Source organism: Staurois parvus, unplaced genomic scaffold (assembly GCF_062004578.1).
Source record: "Staurois parvus isolate SC_StPar_1 unplaced genomic scaffold, SC_StPar_1.0 ptg000350l, whole genome shotgun sequence".
Taxonomy (NCBI): Eukaryota; Metazoa; Chordata; class Amphibia; order Anura; family Ranidae; genus Staurois; species Staurois parvus.
In genome coordinates this window covers 220,383-241,258 of record NW_028318146.1, presented here as the reverse complement: position 1 = coordinate 241,258, position 20,876 = coordinate 220,383, and the positions used below count along the sequence as shown (strand labels likewise).

The 20,876-nt window shown below is 42.3% G+C and overlaps 1 protein-coding gene across 6 annotated transcripts in view; it reads right to left on the bottom strand.

Annotated features, from left to right (window-relative positions):
- The window catches only part of DGKZ (diacylglycerol kinase zeta), a 303,200-nt gene that overhangs the window by 126,665 nt on the left and 155,659 nt on the right, over positions 1 to 20,876 (bottom strand). For 3 of the 6 annotated variants that reach the window (XM_089684552.1, XM_089684554.1, XM_089684553.1), the window contains exon 2: positions 3,025 to 3,127. In XM_089684552.1, coding sequence (XP_089540678.1) covers positions 3,025 to 3,127 — 103 coding nt within the window. Of the gene's footprint in view, positions 1 to 3,024; positions 3,128 to 10,578; positions 11,232 to 20,876 lie in introns of those variants that run through there. The other 3 variants (XM_089684550.1, XM_089684551.1, XM_089684549.1) reach the window with 2 other exon arrangements.

Sequence of the window (20,876 nt, the reverse complement as noted above, 5' to 3'; positions counted from 1 at the left end):
ATTTTTACAGACATAATAAATGTAAATTTTGTTACTTTTGATTAGAGTGGTGAAGGGTTAGAATGTCTGTCAGGTTTATATTGTTGTCTCTGTCCCCACTGGGAATCTTTCCACTTGTTGACATATCATGATGGGAAATCTTACGGAAACCAAGACAGCAGAACTCTGGGGAAAACTCTAAACTACCCTTGGATCGGGGTTCCCCTGCACTTCAGGGCTTAAATGCTCATGTTTGTCTAGGGTACTTTTAAATGCAGTTTTAGTTACTTTATCCCTAGGTCCCAAAGGTTTCCTCCTCTCCATGCAACCAGTCCTTTAGGCTTCTTTTCTTCACTGCTCTGTCAGTTGCACTCTGACATCATCACCTACAATCCAGAACCAGCAGTCCTGCATTGTGAGGATGCCAAGGGCCCGCCAACAACTCGGAGCATCATAGGGAAGAATAGAGTGCCACCAGCCGGGATTAGGTAAATTGCTTTAAAAAGGTATTCTAGACGAAAACAAGCATTCTCAGCATTTTCCTGGGAATATTCAAAACCAACCTTGTAGTGGGGCACCTCCAACAATATTGCAAAAGTAGTTTTTAATTTTCCTGGAGGTCAACTTTAAAGTGGTATATAAACCCAGCGCAAACATGAATTATACTTCAGCTTACCAATTCTTAAATGTGATGGCTGCATTCCTTTTCTTTCTTAGGCTTTTTATTATTTTCACCTGCTGATCTGACCAGTAAGTCTATTTTTTAAAAGAAAAGGCTCTCTTGCAGATGTATCAGTTTACAGGGATGAGACAAACCATCCAACACTGGCAGGAGTGCTTACAATGATCAGTTTTTTTTATGTAAAACCCTTTTTTTATGTAAAAATGTAATCAGTTACAGCATACAATTTCCTTTTCATTTGAGATAAAACCTTTATCTCAAATGAAAAGGAAATTGTATGCTGTAACTGATTACAAAGTGTGGGCTGGCACTTGGATTCAGTTTGTTAGTGTATCCAAATCTGCTAGTCCATGTAACGTTACCCTCCCCCCTCCTGCTTTAACTTTTCCCTACTCTTTCCAAAACTAAAAAAACATTTTGGCTGGACGTATGTTATAGTGTGTGCATGGACAAGAGAACAAAATAACATATTTAGTACATCTTTCCATTACCTGTATTTTTCCTCATGTTTTGTCATTTTACAAATAATACAAGTACAGAAAAAACAGGGGACAATGTGATCCAGCTCACAGCCGGAGTGTGCCAGGAATGGACATTGAGCTGCGCATGCACAGCTCAGTGTACATTCAATAAGAAATCTACGAGCAGGCAGTTGTGTATTATTGCAAAAGAGACATAGCATGCATCTTCTGCAATAAAGAGCTGCCTGTTCACAGTTTTGTAAAAGTTAGGTTTAGTTTTGCTTTAAGTTAGTTGTAAACCCTTATATGTGTATGTGTATGTATGTATATGTATATATATACATATATATATATACACATATATATATATACACACACACACACACACACACACACACACACACACACAGTGAAGTGACTGGCCTCAGGTGATGCAACGAAATAAAATAAATCCTCCTACATAAGCTGTACCTGTAGTCTTCTCTTCTCTACATCTATTGAAAGTGCTGACTTTCTAAAGCTTGTAGAGCTGTCAAAAGAGGAGGGCGGAGAACTGAACTTACACTCTGCAGAGCTCAGTGAGGAGAGCTCTGAGAGCTGATTGGAGGGGAGGGACACCACCCCCCCCCCCTCCACACAGCACACAGGAAAAAAGCTGAGGCTATCCATCTGTTGAAGGTCCCTCCTCTGTCACCATTTTTCTCCTGGTGTCAGGAAAACTTGTCAGAAGTGACTCATGCAGATAACAAAGGAAGGAAGCAGCAGACAGAAATGACGCTTAGTGCTCTTAATTGAGACAATTACACACAATAGAAGGATATACTTTGTTCATGTTTCATGTCTGATGTTTACAGCCACCATAAAGTGGATTTAAAGGTTCAAGGATTTTTACCTTTATGTTTTCTATGCATGAAGGTAAAAAAACCTTCTTTGTGTAGCCCCCCCCCCCAAATCCTTACCTGAGCCCCCTCCAATCCAGTGACGTTCTCGACAGCCTCTGCTGTCTGGGGACTCTCTTTCTCCTCACTGGCTAAGACAGCAGCGGAAGCCCATTGGCTTCCACTGCTGTCAATCACAACCAGTGAGCCAATGAGGAGAAAGAGTCCCCAGACAGCAGAGGCTGTCGAGAACGTCACTGAATTGGAGGGGGCTCAAGTAAGGATTTGGGGGGGGGCTACACACAGAAGGTTTTTGAACCTTGAACCTTTAGAGCCACTTTACAGTGCGGGGCGGGGCCACGGCTCTATGTGTCTTATGGATGCATAGAGCAGTGGCTCAGGGACAAGCATGCAGCGGTGCCCCTACGGAGAGCGGCTCACTGCTTGAGGGGGAGGAACAGGGACCCGAAAAGAAGAGGCCCTGGGGCTGCTCTGTGCAAAATCACTGCACAAAGCAGGTAAGTATATACAAATTTATTTAAAAAAAAAAAAAAAATTATCTTTAGTGTCACATTAAAGTCTCTTCTAGTTCTGTCTGCATCAATGTTGTTTACCTGTAATCATCTATTACCATGTTGTTGCTCCATTAAATACGTAGACTCCACTTGGTAGTGCTGCACAATGTCTGTGCACTACTAATGCCCCAATCCACTTGTTCCACAACCCGATTAAAAGTTGAGTACATCCTCTACCCTTCCACCTCCTTATTAGTTATGTAATCTGACACATGGCCTGCACAACCAATATGAGGGTACAGGAAGTGGGGATGGAACCAAACTCAACTTCTTCAAGAAATTCAAGATTTAGAAATAACTTCATCTGCCTATACTGCTCCATCTACTGATCAGGTTTTATCATTTATCATTGGCTCAGCTTGCCCAGGTTCCCAAAAGGTGCTGTAAAGAAACCTTAGATATTTTGGAGACAATTAAACAATCAAGCTGGTTTCTCGATATATACTCACACTCCAGTCAACGGTGCTGCGTATTTGGGATTCTTGTGCATCGCTGTGCGGGACATTAGAGGACGTTGTGAGGTGCTGGCCTCCAGATTTGGCAATGGCTTTTCTGTAAAAAAACAGCATGCATCTGAGAGTGGGTAGATGACCATTTTATATTCATATGCAGCTCATGTATCTGCCTAAGGCAGACTCAATGTCATGCAGTTCAGGCTTCATTTTACATCATCTTTATACCAAAATATAAGGTACCTTGCTGCTACCATAGAACATAAGTAATCCACCAAGCCTGTCTGGACCAATCCAAATCCACTGGCGCCATATTGGAGGATTCCTCATCATAAGCCAACAACTCCTTCCTGCCTGACATGCCAACCCACCAATCCTTTTGTATGAACAAAGACATCTGTACCATCACTTTGGATTTGCTTTGCCTGAAGTTCTGGCACCTTACAGGCGAAGGACAGGAATTGGGTTTAGGTAAAGAGGTTTCACTTATTTTGTTTGAGTCTGAGACTTTTTAAAGCACAAGGCGGAGGGGGTTCTGTAGTTCAACTGGTAAAAACTTTCTGATTGATTGCTCTTTACTTCTTATTTATCAAGCCCAGGAGGCTGGCTAATGGGTAAGTGGTAAATTTCCCTAATGGGACAGACAGCACCATTTAACCCACTCTTTGAGAGCCGAGGCCATCTTGGATGCAACACCATGCTGACTTAAAACAGAAGTCCGGTCTAATCCTATTTAAGCTTGATCCTGCTCACCCCCCCCCCCATTCCAAGCCCTTTACTAACTAGGCAGCAAAGGAAAGATGTACATACTTACCGAATCTAAGGGTGCTCCGGTCTGGTCATGTGATCTCCACAACGGCTGGTTTCAATGTAGAGGAGAGAACAGCGACAATGCCTGCAGGGCCTGAGCGATGACGTCACCCATAGACTTACCATGGGGCCATCTGTTGTCCACTGACCCTAAAGCCGGCGCTGGGAGCCAATCATGTGACCAGACCGGAGGGCCCTTATAATAGGTAAATATAGATATCTTTCCTTTACAACACAGTTGTCAAACTGGTGGCCCTCCAGCTGTTGCCAAACTACAAGTCCCATGAAGCATTGCAAGATTTACAGTTAAAAGCATGACTCCCAAGGGCAGAGGCATGATGGGACTTGTAGTTTCACAACAGCTGGAGGGACACCAGTTTGACACCCCTGCTTTACAAGGTAGTTAGTATAGAGCTTAGAATAGGGGAGGAAACAGGTTTAAGTTTAGATAGGTTTAGGTTGGACTTCTACTTTAAGATAGAATGCTGAATTGGTCAAAATTTGAGCCATGGATGGCCTTGAAAGCACCACCCAGTTCAAAAGTCATTTTAAAAATCCACTGAGACAGATGGAAAATTACCGGCCAAACTGTGACTCCAGCCTATCAGATGCAGTCACGGATTGGCAGTACCATTGCACTTAGTCAGTCGCAGCTCCAGGAGCTGCTGCTGAATACAATAGCTGGCAGTAGAGACTTTTCCATCTACACAATTTAGCTTGGAGAAAAAAGAGAAAACAGATATATATGGCTAGCTTTACAAGCATAGCAATACACTCATTAGTACGGCAGTGTAAAATTCTTCCAATAACATTGAGCAGTTATGAGATATTCCTTATAATATACATGCACACCCATTGCAGAGTTTAGGAAGTCACTGCTGAAGGATTGGCCATGCTCTATGGAGAGCGTTCTATCCCAAAGACATTACACAGGTGCCCATAGACACTGCCAGGAGAGAACACAATCTAGAGCCAAAATAAACATTGCGCCTACCCCCATTAAACACTAGACGATAGGCAATAACAAAGCTAAGTGTCTGTTTCTAAGGACAGATAGGACCGTGCCAAGCAGAGAGAACACAAACAGTATGCAGAAGAAGTCTATAAAGACAATATAAATTACCTAGTGTTTAAATTAGTAATTTGTGCTTCTCAGCTCATAAAGGTTACACTCTTGTTGGCAGCAGAAAGGTCGGCAATATTAGAGTATGTTAATTTTATAAAGCAAAACACACTTTTTAAAAACCTATAACATTATTCAATAAATTGCCTTTTTAGCTTTATTTTGCAGTCACGTGACAGCACAGCCTTTCTGTTCATCTCTGTTTTCGACCGCAGAGGGTGTGTCTGTACCGCCCGAGGACGGGTTGTGAAATGGCGTGTACTTCAGAGGGGAAATACAGTGGGGATCGAAAGTTTGGGCACCCCAGCTAAAAAATTGTATTAATGTGCATAAAGAAGCCAAGGAAAGATGGAAAAATCTCCAAAAAGGCATCAAATTACAGATTAGACATTCTTATAATATGTCAACAAAAGTTAGATTTTATTTCTATCATTTACACTTTCAAAATAACAGAAAACAAAAAAATGGCGTCTGCAAAAGTTTGGGCACCCTGCAGAATTTATAGCATGCACTGCCCCCTTTGCAAAGCTGAGACCTGCCAGTGTCATGGATTGTTCTCAATCATCGCTGGGAAGACCAGGTGATGTCAATCTCAAAGGTTTTAAATGCCCAGACTCATCTGACCTTGCCCCAACAATCAGCACCATGGGTTCTTCTAAGCAGTTGTCTAGAAAACTGAAACTGAAAATAGTTGACGCTCACAAAGCTGGAGAAGGCTATAAGAAGAAAGCAAAGCGTTTTCAGATGTCAATATCCTCTGTTCGGAATGTAATTAAGAAATGGCAGTCATCAGGAACAGTGGAAGTTAAAGCAAGATCTGGAAGACCAAGAAAAATATCAGACAGAACAGCTCGCAGGATTGTGAGAAAAACAATTCAAAACCCACGTTTGACTGCACGATCCCTCCAGAAAGATCTGGCAGACACTGGAGTTGTGGTACACTATTCCACTATGAAGAGATACTTGTACAAATATGGTCTTCATGGAAGAGTCATCAGAAGAAAACCTCTTCTACGTCCTCACCACAAAAATCATTGTTTGAACTTTGCAAATGAAAATATAGACAAGCCTGATGCATTTTGGAAACAAGTTCTGTGGACCGATGAGGTTAAAATTGAACTTTTTGGCCGGAATGAGCAAAGGTACGTTTGCAGAAGAAGGGGCACAGAATTTAATGAAAAGAACCTCTGTCCAACTGCTAAGCATGGGGTTGGATCAATCATGCTTTGGGGTTGTGTTGCAGCCAGTGGCACAGGGAACATCTCACTAGTAGAAGGAAAAATGGATTCAATAAAATTTCAGCAAATTTTGGATGGTAACTTGATGCCATCTGTGAAAAACCTGAAGTTAAAGAGAGGATGGCTTCTACAAATGGATAATGATCCTAAACACACCTCGAATCCACGGGGGATTACATCAAGAGGCGTAAACTGAAGGTTTTGCCATGGCCTTCACAATCTCCTGACCTCAACATAATTGAAAATCTATGGATAGACCTTAAAAGAGCAGTGCGTGACAGACAGCCCAGAAATCTCAAAGAACTGGAAGACTTTTGTAAGGAAGAATGGGCAAAGATACCTCAAACAAGAATTGAAAGACTCTTGGCTGGCTACAAAAAGCGTTTACAAGCTGTGATACTTGCCAAAGGGGGCAGTACAAGATATTAACTCTGCAGGGTGCCCAAACTTTTGCAGACGCCATTTTTTTGTTTTCTGTTATTTTGAAAGTGTAAATGATGGAAATAAAATCTAACTTTTGTTGACATATTATAAGAATGTCTAATCTGTAATTTGATGCCTTTTGGAGATTTTTCCATCTTTCCTCGGCTTCTTTATGCACATTAATACAAATTTTTAGCTGGGGTGCCCAAACTTTCGATCCCCACTGTAGATGTATTTTACTTTTTAAGTTTACACTTTCTTTAAACTGACATTTGTTTGTTTTTCACAGATAATTGTGGTTTTCTAAATGCACAATACAGCACAAGATGATTCCTTTCAGACTCTCTGTCTATGAACGCAGCTATCAAAAGGGAGGGGGAGGAGTCACTGCAACAACTCTCTTTGCCGTGATGGAAATTTAAGCTTAAGCTATTGAGCTCTGTAAACAAAAGGTTTTTTTCTTTGTGAAGCAAATAAAGATAGACAAGCAAACATCTGCTGGCTTGAAATTAAAACAAGGAATTATTCAGTTGCAATATTCAGTTGCAGTAATTCATGTTTCCCTGACAAGAAAGATTAAAATAGTTTAAAAAAATATTAAATAAGAGAAATAGCAGCAAAACCACTAAGCAGTCCATTTAAGAGTCATTTTACTTTACGGTTTCCCTTCCCTCACTCTCTAGCCTAAAGCTGCAGCCTATCCTGTAACAGAAATTCTTGCAGCAGTTGCTCATGACAAGTCCTGACTGCACTGCCTCATGGCTGTCCATAGGTGCAATCATTTGAAGAATTACCATAGAAAATATATATCTGCTAATATTTAAAGCACAAGACATCAGCAAAAAATGACCCACCACCCAAGTGTTTGAGTGGTAGACATATATTGCCGTCCATTCACACAACTCAATCAGTATTTCTGACAATTCAATAAGGACCAGAACTAGTTTACAAAAACATTGCTAGGTGTATGGTCTAAAGGATGGAGATGACTAATCGTCACTTTAGAAAGAAATTTAACAACCGATAAAAGTACTAATAGGCTTTCCTGAAAACAGGACCGATCCATAAACATACCCACTAAACTGAGATGTTCATGGCTCGGAGTTGATGGCAGACAACTGATGCGCGGCAAAGTGAGGCCACTGCTGCTTCGTCGCTTTAAATAATTAAAGTGTTGCTACAGTCAAAACATGGAAATGAGATGACAAATTTGACATTGCTCGCTGACCTTGAGCTTTTACCTGATTGCTCTAGCTACGGTGTTGAGACTAAAACCACGTCCATAGATACCATGTACTTGATAATGTTGCATGTTCTTGTCCATTACAACTCTGACGCACTAGTGTATTTAAAGACAAGAACCTTTTTTTCACCTTTTGATACAATGTGGAAGGATTAGAACCTCTGTCAGGTTTTTATTGCAGAGGAGATTCTCCCCCACTATTGGTCCTGGTGATCATTGTCCACAGTACAAAAAATGATGGAAAATTCAAAGCTACCTTTGCAGTGAGACTCCCCCTGTTAAATGCGCGTTATCTAGGGAACCATTAAAAAGCAATTTTACTTATCTTACCCCTCACTCCCCCAACAGCCAGCACATTCCACTTCCCTCCGAAGCTCCAAGTTGTGACCTTTGGCCTCCTCACTTACAATGCACATTTATTGGTCCTGCATTGTACATGATGAAGTCAGAGTACAACCGAAAGATGAATACAGCACCAAGAGAAGAGGCTTCAGAGGGCCGGTTGAATGGAAAGGAGTAAGACTGGAGGAGTGAGGAAATGGTAAGTAAAACTAAATTTAAAATTTACAAAAATGAGCATTTGATTCTTGCACTGCTGGGGAAGCCCCACTGCAAGGTAAGTGTTGAATTATTCCTAGATTTCATCTTTAACATTTTTGAGCTGTTACAGGAATAGAACTAAAGGAAAGTTTTTTAATTGGCACATATGTTTTGATGGCAGCTAAGAAGGGATAGCTCCTTTCTTACGTACTATTATGGCCAACTATGTTCTCATTCACATGGGGTGTATCAATTTGTACCTCGTGCAAGGGCCATGTTTACCTGCATGAGGATGCACAGGTGTTCCATGTATTCCCATGTAGGCAGTCCCGTTGATGTGGGTATACAAAATGTGCTGCGCTATAATTTATAAAAAAACATTTGTGACAATATTGAAGTGTCCAAACGCTAGACTCTTGGTGAAATTATTGCCAAAAGGGAAGAATGAATCTTCCAAGAACCTCCTCCAATTTGTGCTCCAAACGCAAGACTCTTTGTGAAATTATTGTCAAAAGGGAAGAATGAATCTTCCAAGAACCTCCTCCAATTTGTACTCCAAACACAAGACTCTTTGTGAAATTATTGTCAAAAGGGAAGAATGAATCTGCCAAGAACCTCCTCCAATTTGTGCTCCAAACGCAAGACTCTTTGTGAAATTGTTGTTAAAAGGGAAGAATGAATCTTCCAAGAACCTCCTCCAATTTGTGCTCCACCACCAGAAGAGACTTAAGTCTGCTTCCCAGATGGGTATGACTCTCATACCATCAAGAGTCATATCACGCTTTTTTAAAGATCCATACAGGTCATCATTCCTGGTCTCCAGGCATCTCTTTCTGGAAAAGGTCTCTCTGAAGCAGGGAATACTTCCACAGCTCCTGTCAGGTAGAGGGTGAGTGCATGCAGGTATGTACCCAGAAAAAGAGAATCACATGTTCCACGAACAATTAAAACATAAGCAGCACTGCATATAATGACCAAACTCCTGAATACTCCGCATTTCCCAGCTAAACATGATAATGTCACAACAAGCTCCCCCCCACGTGTTCCATCAAAGATTACATCTTCTGGGGTATACGTAGGACAGAGCCCATAGTGATGTCATCCCATTTACCGGAAGTGAGCTGGAAGTGCGGAGTATTTGAGAGTTTGGTGCTTATATGCAGAGCTACTTATCTTTTATTTGTCTGTAAGTGCAATTTTAGTAGTTTTAATTAAAATTAAAGTCCAATGGTTTGCACACTTTAACATTGTAACACATTTTTTTTTCTGGTTAAATTATAGTGCAGTACATTTTGCATACCTATAGATGGCTGTGATAAATATCTAATAGAGTGCTTGCAGCTTTTATATTAATTTCAACTGTTCCACAAGCGCAGTAACCACTTTTTGAATTGTTTTAGTTCTACTGATGTCTATTGAGATGCATAGGCTGCATGGACATAACTGCTGCTCCTAAGTTGATATCTGTTTAAGTATATGGTGCCAAATTTGCTGTACAGAGATCAAAATTCAGTAGGGACCAAACGAATTTCAATCCATGCATAAGCACTGTGGTTGAACAGAAGTCAATCTACCAACTGACTTTTGTTTAACGTCCTGTCAGAAAAAATTTGCTCAATCAGCACTGCAGAAGTTATACCTGGAAAGTGTGTGTTTGTGATGTAGGAAAACTCTCCGCACTGCTCATCACAAAGCTACCCTGATGTAAACACATCATCAATAGAATGTTTCTCACAGCCACCTAACAGATTCAAGCTTGCCTTTGAAATTTGAATGCGATTGTTAAAGTAGGAAACAAAACTAAAGTTGCACAGCACAGGCTTCAGGAAGTACAGTCCTACTTCCCTTTTCCTGACCCTGTCAGATGGTCTGTGTGCTGTGGTACAGTGGATTACAGAAAATTCAGATAAAGATAAATTGAGTGAATTTTCTCATTTTAGTATAACTTCAGTATGTTAAAATGTGTTAATAGGTCAATCACTATTTAATTGGTTGATTAAGTAGCTTTGGAGACTTGTTCATGAAATCGCCTAATGTGTCATAAAGTAAAAATGTTAAAATATGATGCTGGCTTATACGCTGTAGCTTTCCTGTAAATTAAAATAATAATAATAATGGTATATTAGATACACACTTAGCCCCCCTACTCCACCTTTACTCAGTCCCCTGCGTACAGTTTTCGGTGGTCAGTGGTGGAACAAGAAGGAAGCACAGACATCTCCTCAGTACTTTTATGGTCAGAAGTTGTGGAGATATTGCTATCCTGATCAGTTCCTTCCTCCGACATGTCTTCCATTTCCTCCTCCTTTTCTTCTTCCGATTCCTCTTCTCTCACATCTGCAGCTTTCTTTATTGGGATGAGGCTGGCCAACAACATAGAAGGCCCCAAAAGCTGATGATCAATGGAGTGTAGCTTCCCCCCACGTCTCCTCTGAACAGCAAAACGAGGACTCAGGCCCGGAGTGGTGGTACTTGACCTCCTTCGCCCATCTCTCCTTCCCCCGTGTCCTGATGTCATCAAACAAGGAGGGAGAGGCTGTGTGACAGAACATCGTCGTTGCATAGAAAGAGAGGAAGATGCCAGGCCAACACTGGATCTGCGGCGTGCTTTTCCGGTGGTAATAACCACATTGCACCGCCGCAAAGTTGGCGGACATGATGTCTCTGTGGGTGGAGGAGCAGCTTTTTTTCTGAAATGTCTTTTAAAAAATGCGTCCATTGTGCCCTCGTTGAAGAGGGGGTTAGGTAGAATGTGGTCAGCAGAGGAAGGGGCTGTTGGTGTAGAAACCACCAAGTTAAAATGCAGCAAAGCTTCAGAAATTATCATTAGTTCAGAGCTACAGAAATATCTAACCGAGTGAAATTAAAGGACAGATCCACATCAAACTAACAAGTGGGTACCAGTGAAGGGAAGGCAGTCAGTGTAGTGAATACATTTCACCCATGAAACCAATTTTCTTACTCCTTAGACTAGCTCCATTTTTGCATGGAAACAGCCTTTCTCAACATTAACATAGAAGAACCCTTAAAATAACTTTCAGGTCTCAAAATCGACAAAAAGATCATTAGTGTTAGTGGTTAAAGGTAGAGATTGCACATTGCTCAAGGAACCAATGGCAACCTTTGGAGAAACCATAGCTGAGAAAGGCTGGTTTCAATACAATATAAAGCCATTCCCTGGGCTCACAAAAAATGAATGCTGCAGAGAACAGGGCCAGGTCATTATGTGGCACCATTCTCTGGAACATTTAGGACCTGCCCATGGATATAGGAAGAAGAGAAGAAAGTAGACTAGTGATGTCACGTAATGGACTGTCTTAGGACCCAAAGAAGCATAAAGCAAAGCAGGTCCATGGGTCACCCAAAATAAAAAAAAAAGGATATAGAAATCTATAGAACTGGAATAAAAACATGTTTCTAATGAAAGTAAAATGCAGAAAACCAAAGCCAAACTACATGAGTCCTTATACTGGGCCACACGTTAAAAATGAATTGTACAGCTTAGGTACAATCCACTTTAGATTTACCAACAGTAGTGTGAGGGCCAATTAACTTTATAAGAGACTGCCCTTAAAAATGGGCATGTGAGCGATGTAATTACTGAAAATTCAGTTCCACTTTAAAGCCCATCTCCAGGGAAAGAACAAATGTTGCCTTGCTGTGGAGCTGTCCCCACACTGGAAGGGTCAAATGCTTGTTTAGATTTAGGGTAGCCAGAAAAGGTGGTTTCACTTACCCGATCCTAAACTCCTGCAGGAGCAGACTCTCTCCTCTATGCCCCAGCAGTGGAATGTCTCTTGGGGTCCTCCCTTCCCATGCATGGATATGGGCTCGGAATTGGACTTGATGGTAGAGGACCTACTACCACCAGAGCATAGGGGGAAAAGAGACTGCGGGGAAGGGTCTTACTGTCTGGAGGGAGCAGAGGAGCGGATAAAAAAAAAATATTTTGCAGCCATCGTTGGTCAGCAGGTTTTATTTAAGTCCCTGTCCCCGGGTTTTGGCGCGCATCTTGGCTAGTGTAGGGAGAGAGACCCCACTTGTGAGGAAAAGTAACTAGCGGCAGGAAAAGGTTCCTGACCAGAAGGAAAGATTAGGGACTCACTATCCTAGAAAGGAGCCTCCCTCTTGGGACCGGACTGGCCAAGCAACGGTTCACCCTATGAAACGTACACTGTCTTCACCTCTCATCCTCTACATCTGACTACACTGAACTGTGAGCGGTTTCTCTAGCAGTGCTCTCTTGGCAGGGTGTTGGAACAGAATGCCAATGTTACAAAGTTTTACTGCAACCGGACTCTGTGTATTTACTACCTGCACCACGCTGCACCTCCTTACATACTTATAAACTAAATTTATCGCTCCCACCAATCCCTGCTTGTTAATTTAACGTGGAGCTGCCCCTTAAGCACTCTATTTCAATTAACAATGACACATTGTATGCATTAGCTTGTCCATAAACCACATTTCTTTACATTACAATGTGAAGCAATAAATTGCAAGCTATCCAGCACCAGAAATGCATTGGCTAAATCCAGAGCGCAATTAAACTCAGGAGATTGGAACCAGTCTGTCAAAACAGAAACACGTGGGCTGCAGAGCTGGGACAAAAGCAATCCCACTTCCTCCTCTATTGGGCAGAATACACAGATAAAGAAATTATTTCCAGTTTTTTTACACTGACAACATATTCTTTTGATCTTCTGTTATTTACAACAGCCCCCTGTAATTAATATAATGTCCCCACCACAATCACACACACAGAGGTCACTGAAGCCTAGATGCCCAGGCCAAATTTAGCAGCATCAGTTAAGAAGACTAAAACTCTATGGCTCTATGGACAAATATATAAAGTATGTAAGTTTGTATACATTTATTATAAACATTTTAATGTATCCTTTTTAATACTGTGCTTTGTCAGACAATTACAGTATTAAAGAAACACTGCCATCTACAGGGATAGTAACATGTCATTATGGGACATTATGCAAGGCAACCTTAAAAAGAAAACTCACTGCTTGACTTACCTTCACTCCAGCGCTGCGGTGACCATAGGTTTCCTCTGCACTGTAGACATCTTTGCCCTGCTTCATAGTCTTTAGCCATCTTGTTTGGCTGGCTCGAAATGATGCAACTCCCACGCAGGAGCATGGGAGTTAATTCATCCAAGCACCAAGGAATGTCAAAACTGAGCCCAGTGTACAAGCTTTGGAAATTGCTACTTTTTTTCAATGCTGATGTTCCACTTTAAAATATAGGTTGTGGTTAGGAAGGGAGTAATTTAGGTAGAAGACAACCGAAAAGTAAAATTTGTAAGGAAATGCAAGTACCGAGAGGAAACATACACAGAAACACAACTCCATGCAGATAATGTCACTTTTGAGATTTGAATCCAAGTCACCAAAGCTGTAAGACTTTAAGGCTATCCCTCTAAAATTATGTTACCTAGTTTGATCAACAAGACCTACAAGGCCATTTACTATAGAGGAATACAGGCTGACTGATAAAAGTCTAAGAGCCTAGGGCCCAAAGCACCTAAAACAGGCAATCTCTACATTTTCTTTTATAATGATATCAATGAAGGTGCTCCATGGCTCCTCAGAAGTGTGTCATAGCTCCCAGGTCTAACTACCCAACTCTTGAACTATTAAGCGTATGTATGGTCAAATTCTAATATCATTTATTCATTTCAATTCTTTCTAGACCACTCTATCAATCAGAAGGATCCTGAAGTTTATAAATGTACTTTGTGAAGATCCTCATATAGTTACCTTAATTCTGTGACACATAGTCACTATGCCCTGTGAGTAGGCACTGCCGTGTCACACATTTCACAGAGCCTGCCTTCTGAACTACAGAGGTGCTGAAATGAGAAGTTTGAGGAGGAGGAGTCAGCACAGGGATCACTACTTGCGGCGAGCAAGGTACTATGGGATATGTAGTCCTTTGAAATCAAAAGTAAACAGCAGAGGAGAAACGGCAAAGCATGCAGGGAATCCAGTAAGTTGTGGGAAAGAATGACCACCAGACAGGCAGAACTCACAACATGAACGGAGAGTTTTCAAGTAAACTTACATTGGATTGTCAAAAATAACGGTTGTTTATGTTACTATGACAATGCTCATGTTATAGAATAAAGGTTAATGATGTTATCATAGGACTCCTTTAATAGAATATACTATACTCACCTAGTTAGATGCAGCATCAGTCCCCTGCAGTTTCTAAGAGTGAGAACTGAGTAAATAGACTGCTGATTGCTCAGTTCTTGGTCTTCAGAGAGCCGGTGATTGTCAGTCAGCGGCTCTCTGCTCTGCCCCTCCAGTGCTCACTAGACCACCAGGCTGTGGAAGGGAAGGGCAGTGTGCTCAGAGGATGAGTCCAGGCATCTGGATGGATCCTGACATTAAAGCAAAGGTCCAGTTGGAAAAAAAATAAATAAAAGTCAGCAGCTACAAAAACTGTAGCTGCTGACTTTTAAAAAACGGACACTCACCTGTCCCGCAATCCCACGGTGTTCTCACATCAGCTGGGTTGATCAACAGTCTTGTCTCCTTGGCGCTGCACTTTGTGATTGGTCCCATAGTCTTCTGAGACCTGTCACGTGGGAGGGAGAGGGGGAGGACAACTTACGCTTTCGATGGCCTAGGCGATTGCAGCGGAAGTGAGAGTGGGTACCTGTCAAATTCGGATACACCCTCCTACCCCCCCACCCCCAAAAGGTGCCAATTCTTAATGGGGCTTAAAGCAGAGTTCCACTTTTAAAGTCTGGATCTCTCCAGAGCCTGGACCAGCACCTTTTCACAGATTTTAGACAGCGTTCCAACTGTTTTGGAATTGGAGTTGTACCTGCTGATCTGCCAGAAATGGACTATGAGTCTAAGTCTCGTAGTCGACTGACAACATGGAGCTCTTTTGTGAATCGAGTGTTGTCAGCCCTGCCCACTGACTTTTCCTAAACTGCTCACACCACACCAACTCTCAGATTTCTACAACATAAAAGCCAATCATTTTGTAGTCCAAGATAAGAAATGGGAGGGTGAAATAGCCACATTGAGATAGTACAGGAAGTGTGCAGAGAACACAGGATAGCTCTTAATTTCTGACAAGATCGACAGTTTTTTTTGCACTTCCCAAAACAGACATAACAAATTGCTTTCAATGGTATATTTCAGAGACCAAAAGAAAGCAAATGAAAAATGTTCATTATTAGGGTTAACAATCGCTTTAAGTGAAGGTTCTGAATGAAGCACAGACTCAGTATTCACTGGATAGTATTGTCAGTGCACTAACTGCTCATTCAGGGCAAAGTGGCAGTGCCTCCTGGAAGTTCCATTGCCTGGTAAGGTGGTTAATGGACGCTGAAGCCCAAGCACCGTCATATTGATTTAAATTGACATAAATAAGGGCCAATAGCCAAACCTTGAACACTGTGGCATGTGGGCAATGATATCATCCATTTGGGTATCCCCTGACACTGGAAGTTATCCGTGTGGATGATGTCACCCACCCTCCATTATCAAAGTTCATGTATAGTGATTGGATGCTCAGGCTGGAGCATTTTCCCATGAGGGAGGTCACATGCCCCCCATATCTGAAAGTCCAGTTCTGATGACCAGTGCAAGTGCTCCAATGGAAAGACAGCAAAAGGGCGCAGATTTGAGAGTATAACTTACTGGGGAAGTGAGCCATTAGTAGGTCTGGTCACATTGCCTTGAATTGATAAAGTGACAGTGTCTCTTTATTTTGCTTCCTGGCATTGCTGTTTAATATTACCGGAGATACAAATGAAAAGCAGCCGGTAAAGTATTCACTGCATCTCATTCTCGTGTGTCAACAGCGGCATTGTAGTCTTTGATGTAGGTGAGTAAGCAGCGTCAAGAGGAACTTTTTTTCATTTAGTGATGTATATATTAATAAGGATCTTTTCATATGGTAATAACTAGTATACTCCCCCATGGTGTACCCACAGCAAGGAGGAGAGGAAGAGGAGAGACACAGGAGGGAGAAGACTATGCTGAAAGCAGGACACCAAACCGGGATGAAGAACAGGCTCAAAGAAAGATCTTTATTAGCTAGATTGACCTTTAAAGGGAGCAAGAGAGAACTGCACCCAGTGAAACATACTGAAATGAATATGACATACACAAGATGCCATGAAAGCACAACTGATCCACCTTTTCATAAGCACATGACGACAAGTCCCTATGCATATTATTCTTGGATTATTTCAAATCAATTGCTAAAAAACTCTGGAATTCAGTTTCCTCCCAGACTCCAAAGACATGCCAGTAATTTAACTGGCTCCTGTCTAAATTGGCCCTAGTATGTGTATGCATGTGAGACAGAGACATTAGATTGTAAGCTCCTTGAGGGCAGGGATTGATAAAAATGAGCAACATGTAAAGAGATGTGTAAATTGATGGTGCTATATAAATACCAGTAATAATAAAAAACATAATTCTACTGAAAATACTGTTTTTATCATCCTACTACTTCACAAAGCCGAAATTAGTTTGAAACTGGGAGACTTTGTGTCAATAGCCTCTCTGGATATTTCATTGCACAGGTCTTTTAATCAAGCATGTTTTTCAGGCAATGAGAATCAAAACTTACTCCAGACCCCTGCATTATGTATTGCATTACTACTGACCACTGCGTTACTTACATGTGATCTCTGCACACTGCGTTACTTACTGTTGAGTTCTGCATTACCTACTGCTGACCTCTGCATTAAATACTACTGACCACAAAACTCTGCTACTTACTTCTGGCCTCTTCTGCACTTAGTGTTACTTCTGGCCTCTTCTGCACTTAGCGTTACTTACTTCTGGCCTCTTCTGCACTTAGCGTTACTTACTTCTGGCCTCTTCTGCACTTAGCGTTACTTACTTCTGGCCTCTTCTGCACTTAGCGTTACTTACTTATGGCCTCTTCTGCACTTAGCGTTACTTACTTCTGGCCTCTTCTGCACTTAGCGTTACTTACTTCTGGCCTCTTCTGCACTTAGCGTTACTTACTTCTGGCCTCTTCTGCACTTAGCGTTACTTACTTCTGGCCTCTTCTGCACTTAGCGTTACTTACTTCTGGCCTCTTCTGCACTTAGTGTTACTTACTTCTGGCCTCTTCTGCACTTAGCGTTACTTACTTCTGGCCTCTTCTGCACTTAGCGTTACTTATGGCCTCTTCTGCACTTAGCGTTACTTACTTATGGCCTCTTCACTCTGCATTACTTACTCCTGACCTCTGCATTTTCTACTGCTGATCTCTGCACTCTGAGCTAAATACTACAGACCAGGGGCGGACTGACAACTCATGGGGCTCCCGGGCAATAGGGGATCATGGGGCCCCTGTGTCCTGGCCAAACTCCAAAAAGCCAATGAAAAAGGTACCAGGGGCATCTCATGGGGCCCCCTACTAACCACGGGCAATCGGGCAGTGCCCGAGTTTCCAAATGGTCATTCCGCCCCTGCTACAGACTTCAAAACTCTGCGTCACTTACTTCTGACCTATGCACTAAACATTACTTCTGGCCTCTTCACTTTGTGTTACTTACTCCTGGCCTCTTCACTTTGTGTTACTTACTCCTGGCCTCTTCACTTTGTGTTACTTACTCCTGGCCTCTTCACTTTGTGTTACTTACTCCTGGCCTCTTCACTTTGTGTTACTTACTCATGGCCTCTTCACTTTGTGTTACTTACTCATGGCCTCTTTACTTTGTGTTACTTACTCATGGCCTCTTCACTTTGTGTTACCTACTCCTGGCCTTTGCACTCTGTGTTACAAATTACTGAGCTCTCATCTACATATGACTGACCTCTTAAACCGGCGTTACTACTAACCCCTGAGCTCTTACTAGGTTGTCTCCTAAAATAAAAGTGTGCTGCACCCCGGTGATCTCCACCTCTCCAGGTTTGCCTACACTTTAACCGTAGTATTCTTCTTTGCTACTCCCACAGAAGATACATTAAAGGCTATATAGGGACAAAGAGGAGAGGCAGAGGAGCTTGGCCAGCAGAAAGAGTAATTAGACGCTCCAGTAGAGGAGATGACTATGAGATGGAAGGGGAAACTGTGGCTGTGCAACAGAACTAAATTCTCTAAATAGTTCAAAAGGCACAGTGCAAGTGATTACAAAGATGTTTATGGAAAGAAAAAATGCTGCAAGTAAGCATTTAAAGCACTTGATTTTTCTGTGCTTTTGCTTGCAATTTCATGTACACAAGCCTACCCTGACCTCCGGCCACGAGAAAACGCAAATCGTGGCAAAAACGCGATACCGCGTTTTTGTGTTTTCCAGCGGTCGGCAGTTAAAACGTTCCCATCCTGACTGCGATTCTTCTGCATTCAGGAGAGGGATGTTTAACCTCACCTAAACGCAGTATCTCCTAAACTCTGCTAAAAGCCGGTGTGTACATGAACACATAGGCTTTTATGGAGCTGAGTTTAGGAACTTTGGCAAAAAAATGCCAAAACTTGAGTTTAGGAGCTGCTCGTGTACATGAAGCTTTAAGTTGGTGACTAGGACTCTTTAAAGCCGCTCTGCATTCAATTATATTTAACTAAAGTGCACAGGTAAAGCACTAGTTTAATTTAAAGTGTTAGTTCACCTTTTCAGAAAAAAATGGAAAGGTCAACACTAACACCATATACCCTCCCCACCAGCCTCTCCATGCTTGATGTACTTACCTCCATGGGCTATAAGCTGTCACTGCCCATGTAGCCAGTGTAGTGGTCCAGGGATTTGAAATCCCTGCTCTACCTCCCTCTACTTTCTGTAGTGCTTCGGGGACAGATCAGAGCAGGGGCGGACTGACAACTCATGGGGCCCCCGTGCAATAGGGGATCATGGGGCCCCTGTGTCCTTGCCCAAGCTCAAAAAAGCCTATGAAAAAGGTACCAGGGGCATCTCATGGGGCCCCCTACTGACTCCGGGCCCTCGGGCAGTGCCCGAGTTTCCAAATGGTCAGTCCGCCCCTGGATCAGAGCAATTCTAATTGGTCAACGCCAGCACAGAGTATCACAGCAGAAAAAAAAGAGGGAGAAGAGCAAGGATTTCAAATCCCCACACCACTGCACTGTCTGCATGAGAAGTGACAGCTTATAGCCCACGGAGGTAAGTACAGCACAGACCGGGGAAGGAGGTGGGGGTTGGGGGGTGCGGAGGGTGTACAGGGTTAGTGTACCTTTTTTTATTTTTCACAAAAGGTGATTTTACACTTTAAGACAAAACTGTATTCAAACAAAGCAGGTGACCAGATCAGATGTACACCGTTTACATTCCGGTACAGATCCTGCATCAGGGGACAACTAAACTTCTGTGCAATCAAAACAGCCACAGCCCAGAACCTGGAAGAAGCTACATAGAAGATGATGGTTCAGGGCCTTGGACCATTGAGGGAGAGGTAAATATTGTGGATTTTACAGTTGTGGCCAAAATTATTCAACCCCCAATGCTGTAAAGGGGTTTAGGGACTATAGTGTACATTTGGAATTGTATTCAGAATCAAATCCTACAAGGACGTTGTAACTACCCAAATGCAACTAAAATGACATCAATTGTTTATGTAATACAGTAGTAAATGGTTCTTATGTGGTTTCTTCATTGCCACAATTATTCAACCCCTTAAAGACTACCACTCTGAAGAACAGAGGTTCATACAGGTGCTTTCCATCAGGTATTGAAAACACCTGTGGATGTCACCGAGCAGCAATCAAGCATAATAAGCACCAATTAGGCAGCTTTAAAATGACTGTGATACTCAGCTCCTTCTAGACATTTACTGGTGTGGTTACAAACATGGTGAAGGCAAGAGAATGGTCCAGGAAGACAAGAGAAGAGGTGATTTCTCTTCACAGGAAGGGCAATGGCTATAAGAAGATTGCAAAGATGTTAAACATACCAAGAGACACCTTAGGAAGCATCATTCGCAAATTCAAGGCAAAGGGCACTGTTGAAACGCTACCTGGTCGTGGCAGAAAGAAGATGCTGACTTCGACTGCTGTGCGCTACCTGAAGCGTAGAGTGGAGAGAAGTCCCCGTGTGACTGCTGAGGAACTGAGAAAAGATTTGTCAGATGTGGGTACAGAAGTTTCAGCCCAGACAATAAGACGCACACTGCGTAATGAAGGCCTCCGTGCCAGAACTCCCAGGCGTACCCCCTTGCTGTCTCCAAAGAATAAGAAGAGTCGACTGCAGTATGCCAAAAGCCATGTGGACAAACCACAAAAGTTGTGGGATAGTGTTCTGTGGACTGATGAAACAAAATTAGAACTGTTTGGGCCCATGGATCAACGCTATGTTTGGAGGAGGAAGAACAAGGCCTATGATGAAAAGAACACCTTGCCTACTGTGAAGCATGGTGGAGGGTCAATCATGCTTTGGGGCTGTTTTGCTTCTGCAGGTACAGGGAAGCTTCAGCGTGTGCAAGGTACCATGAATTCTCTTCAGTACCAGGAGATATTGGATGGAAAC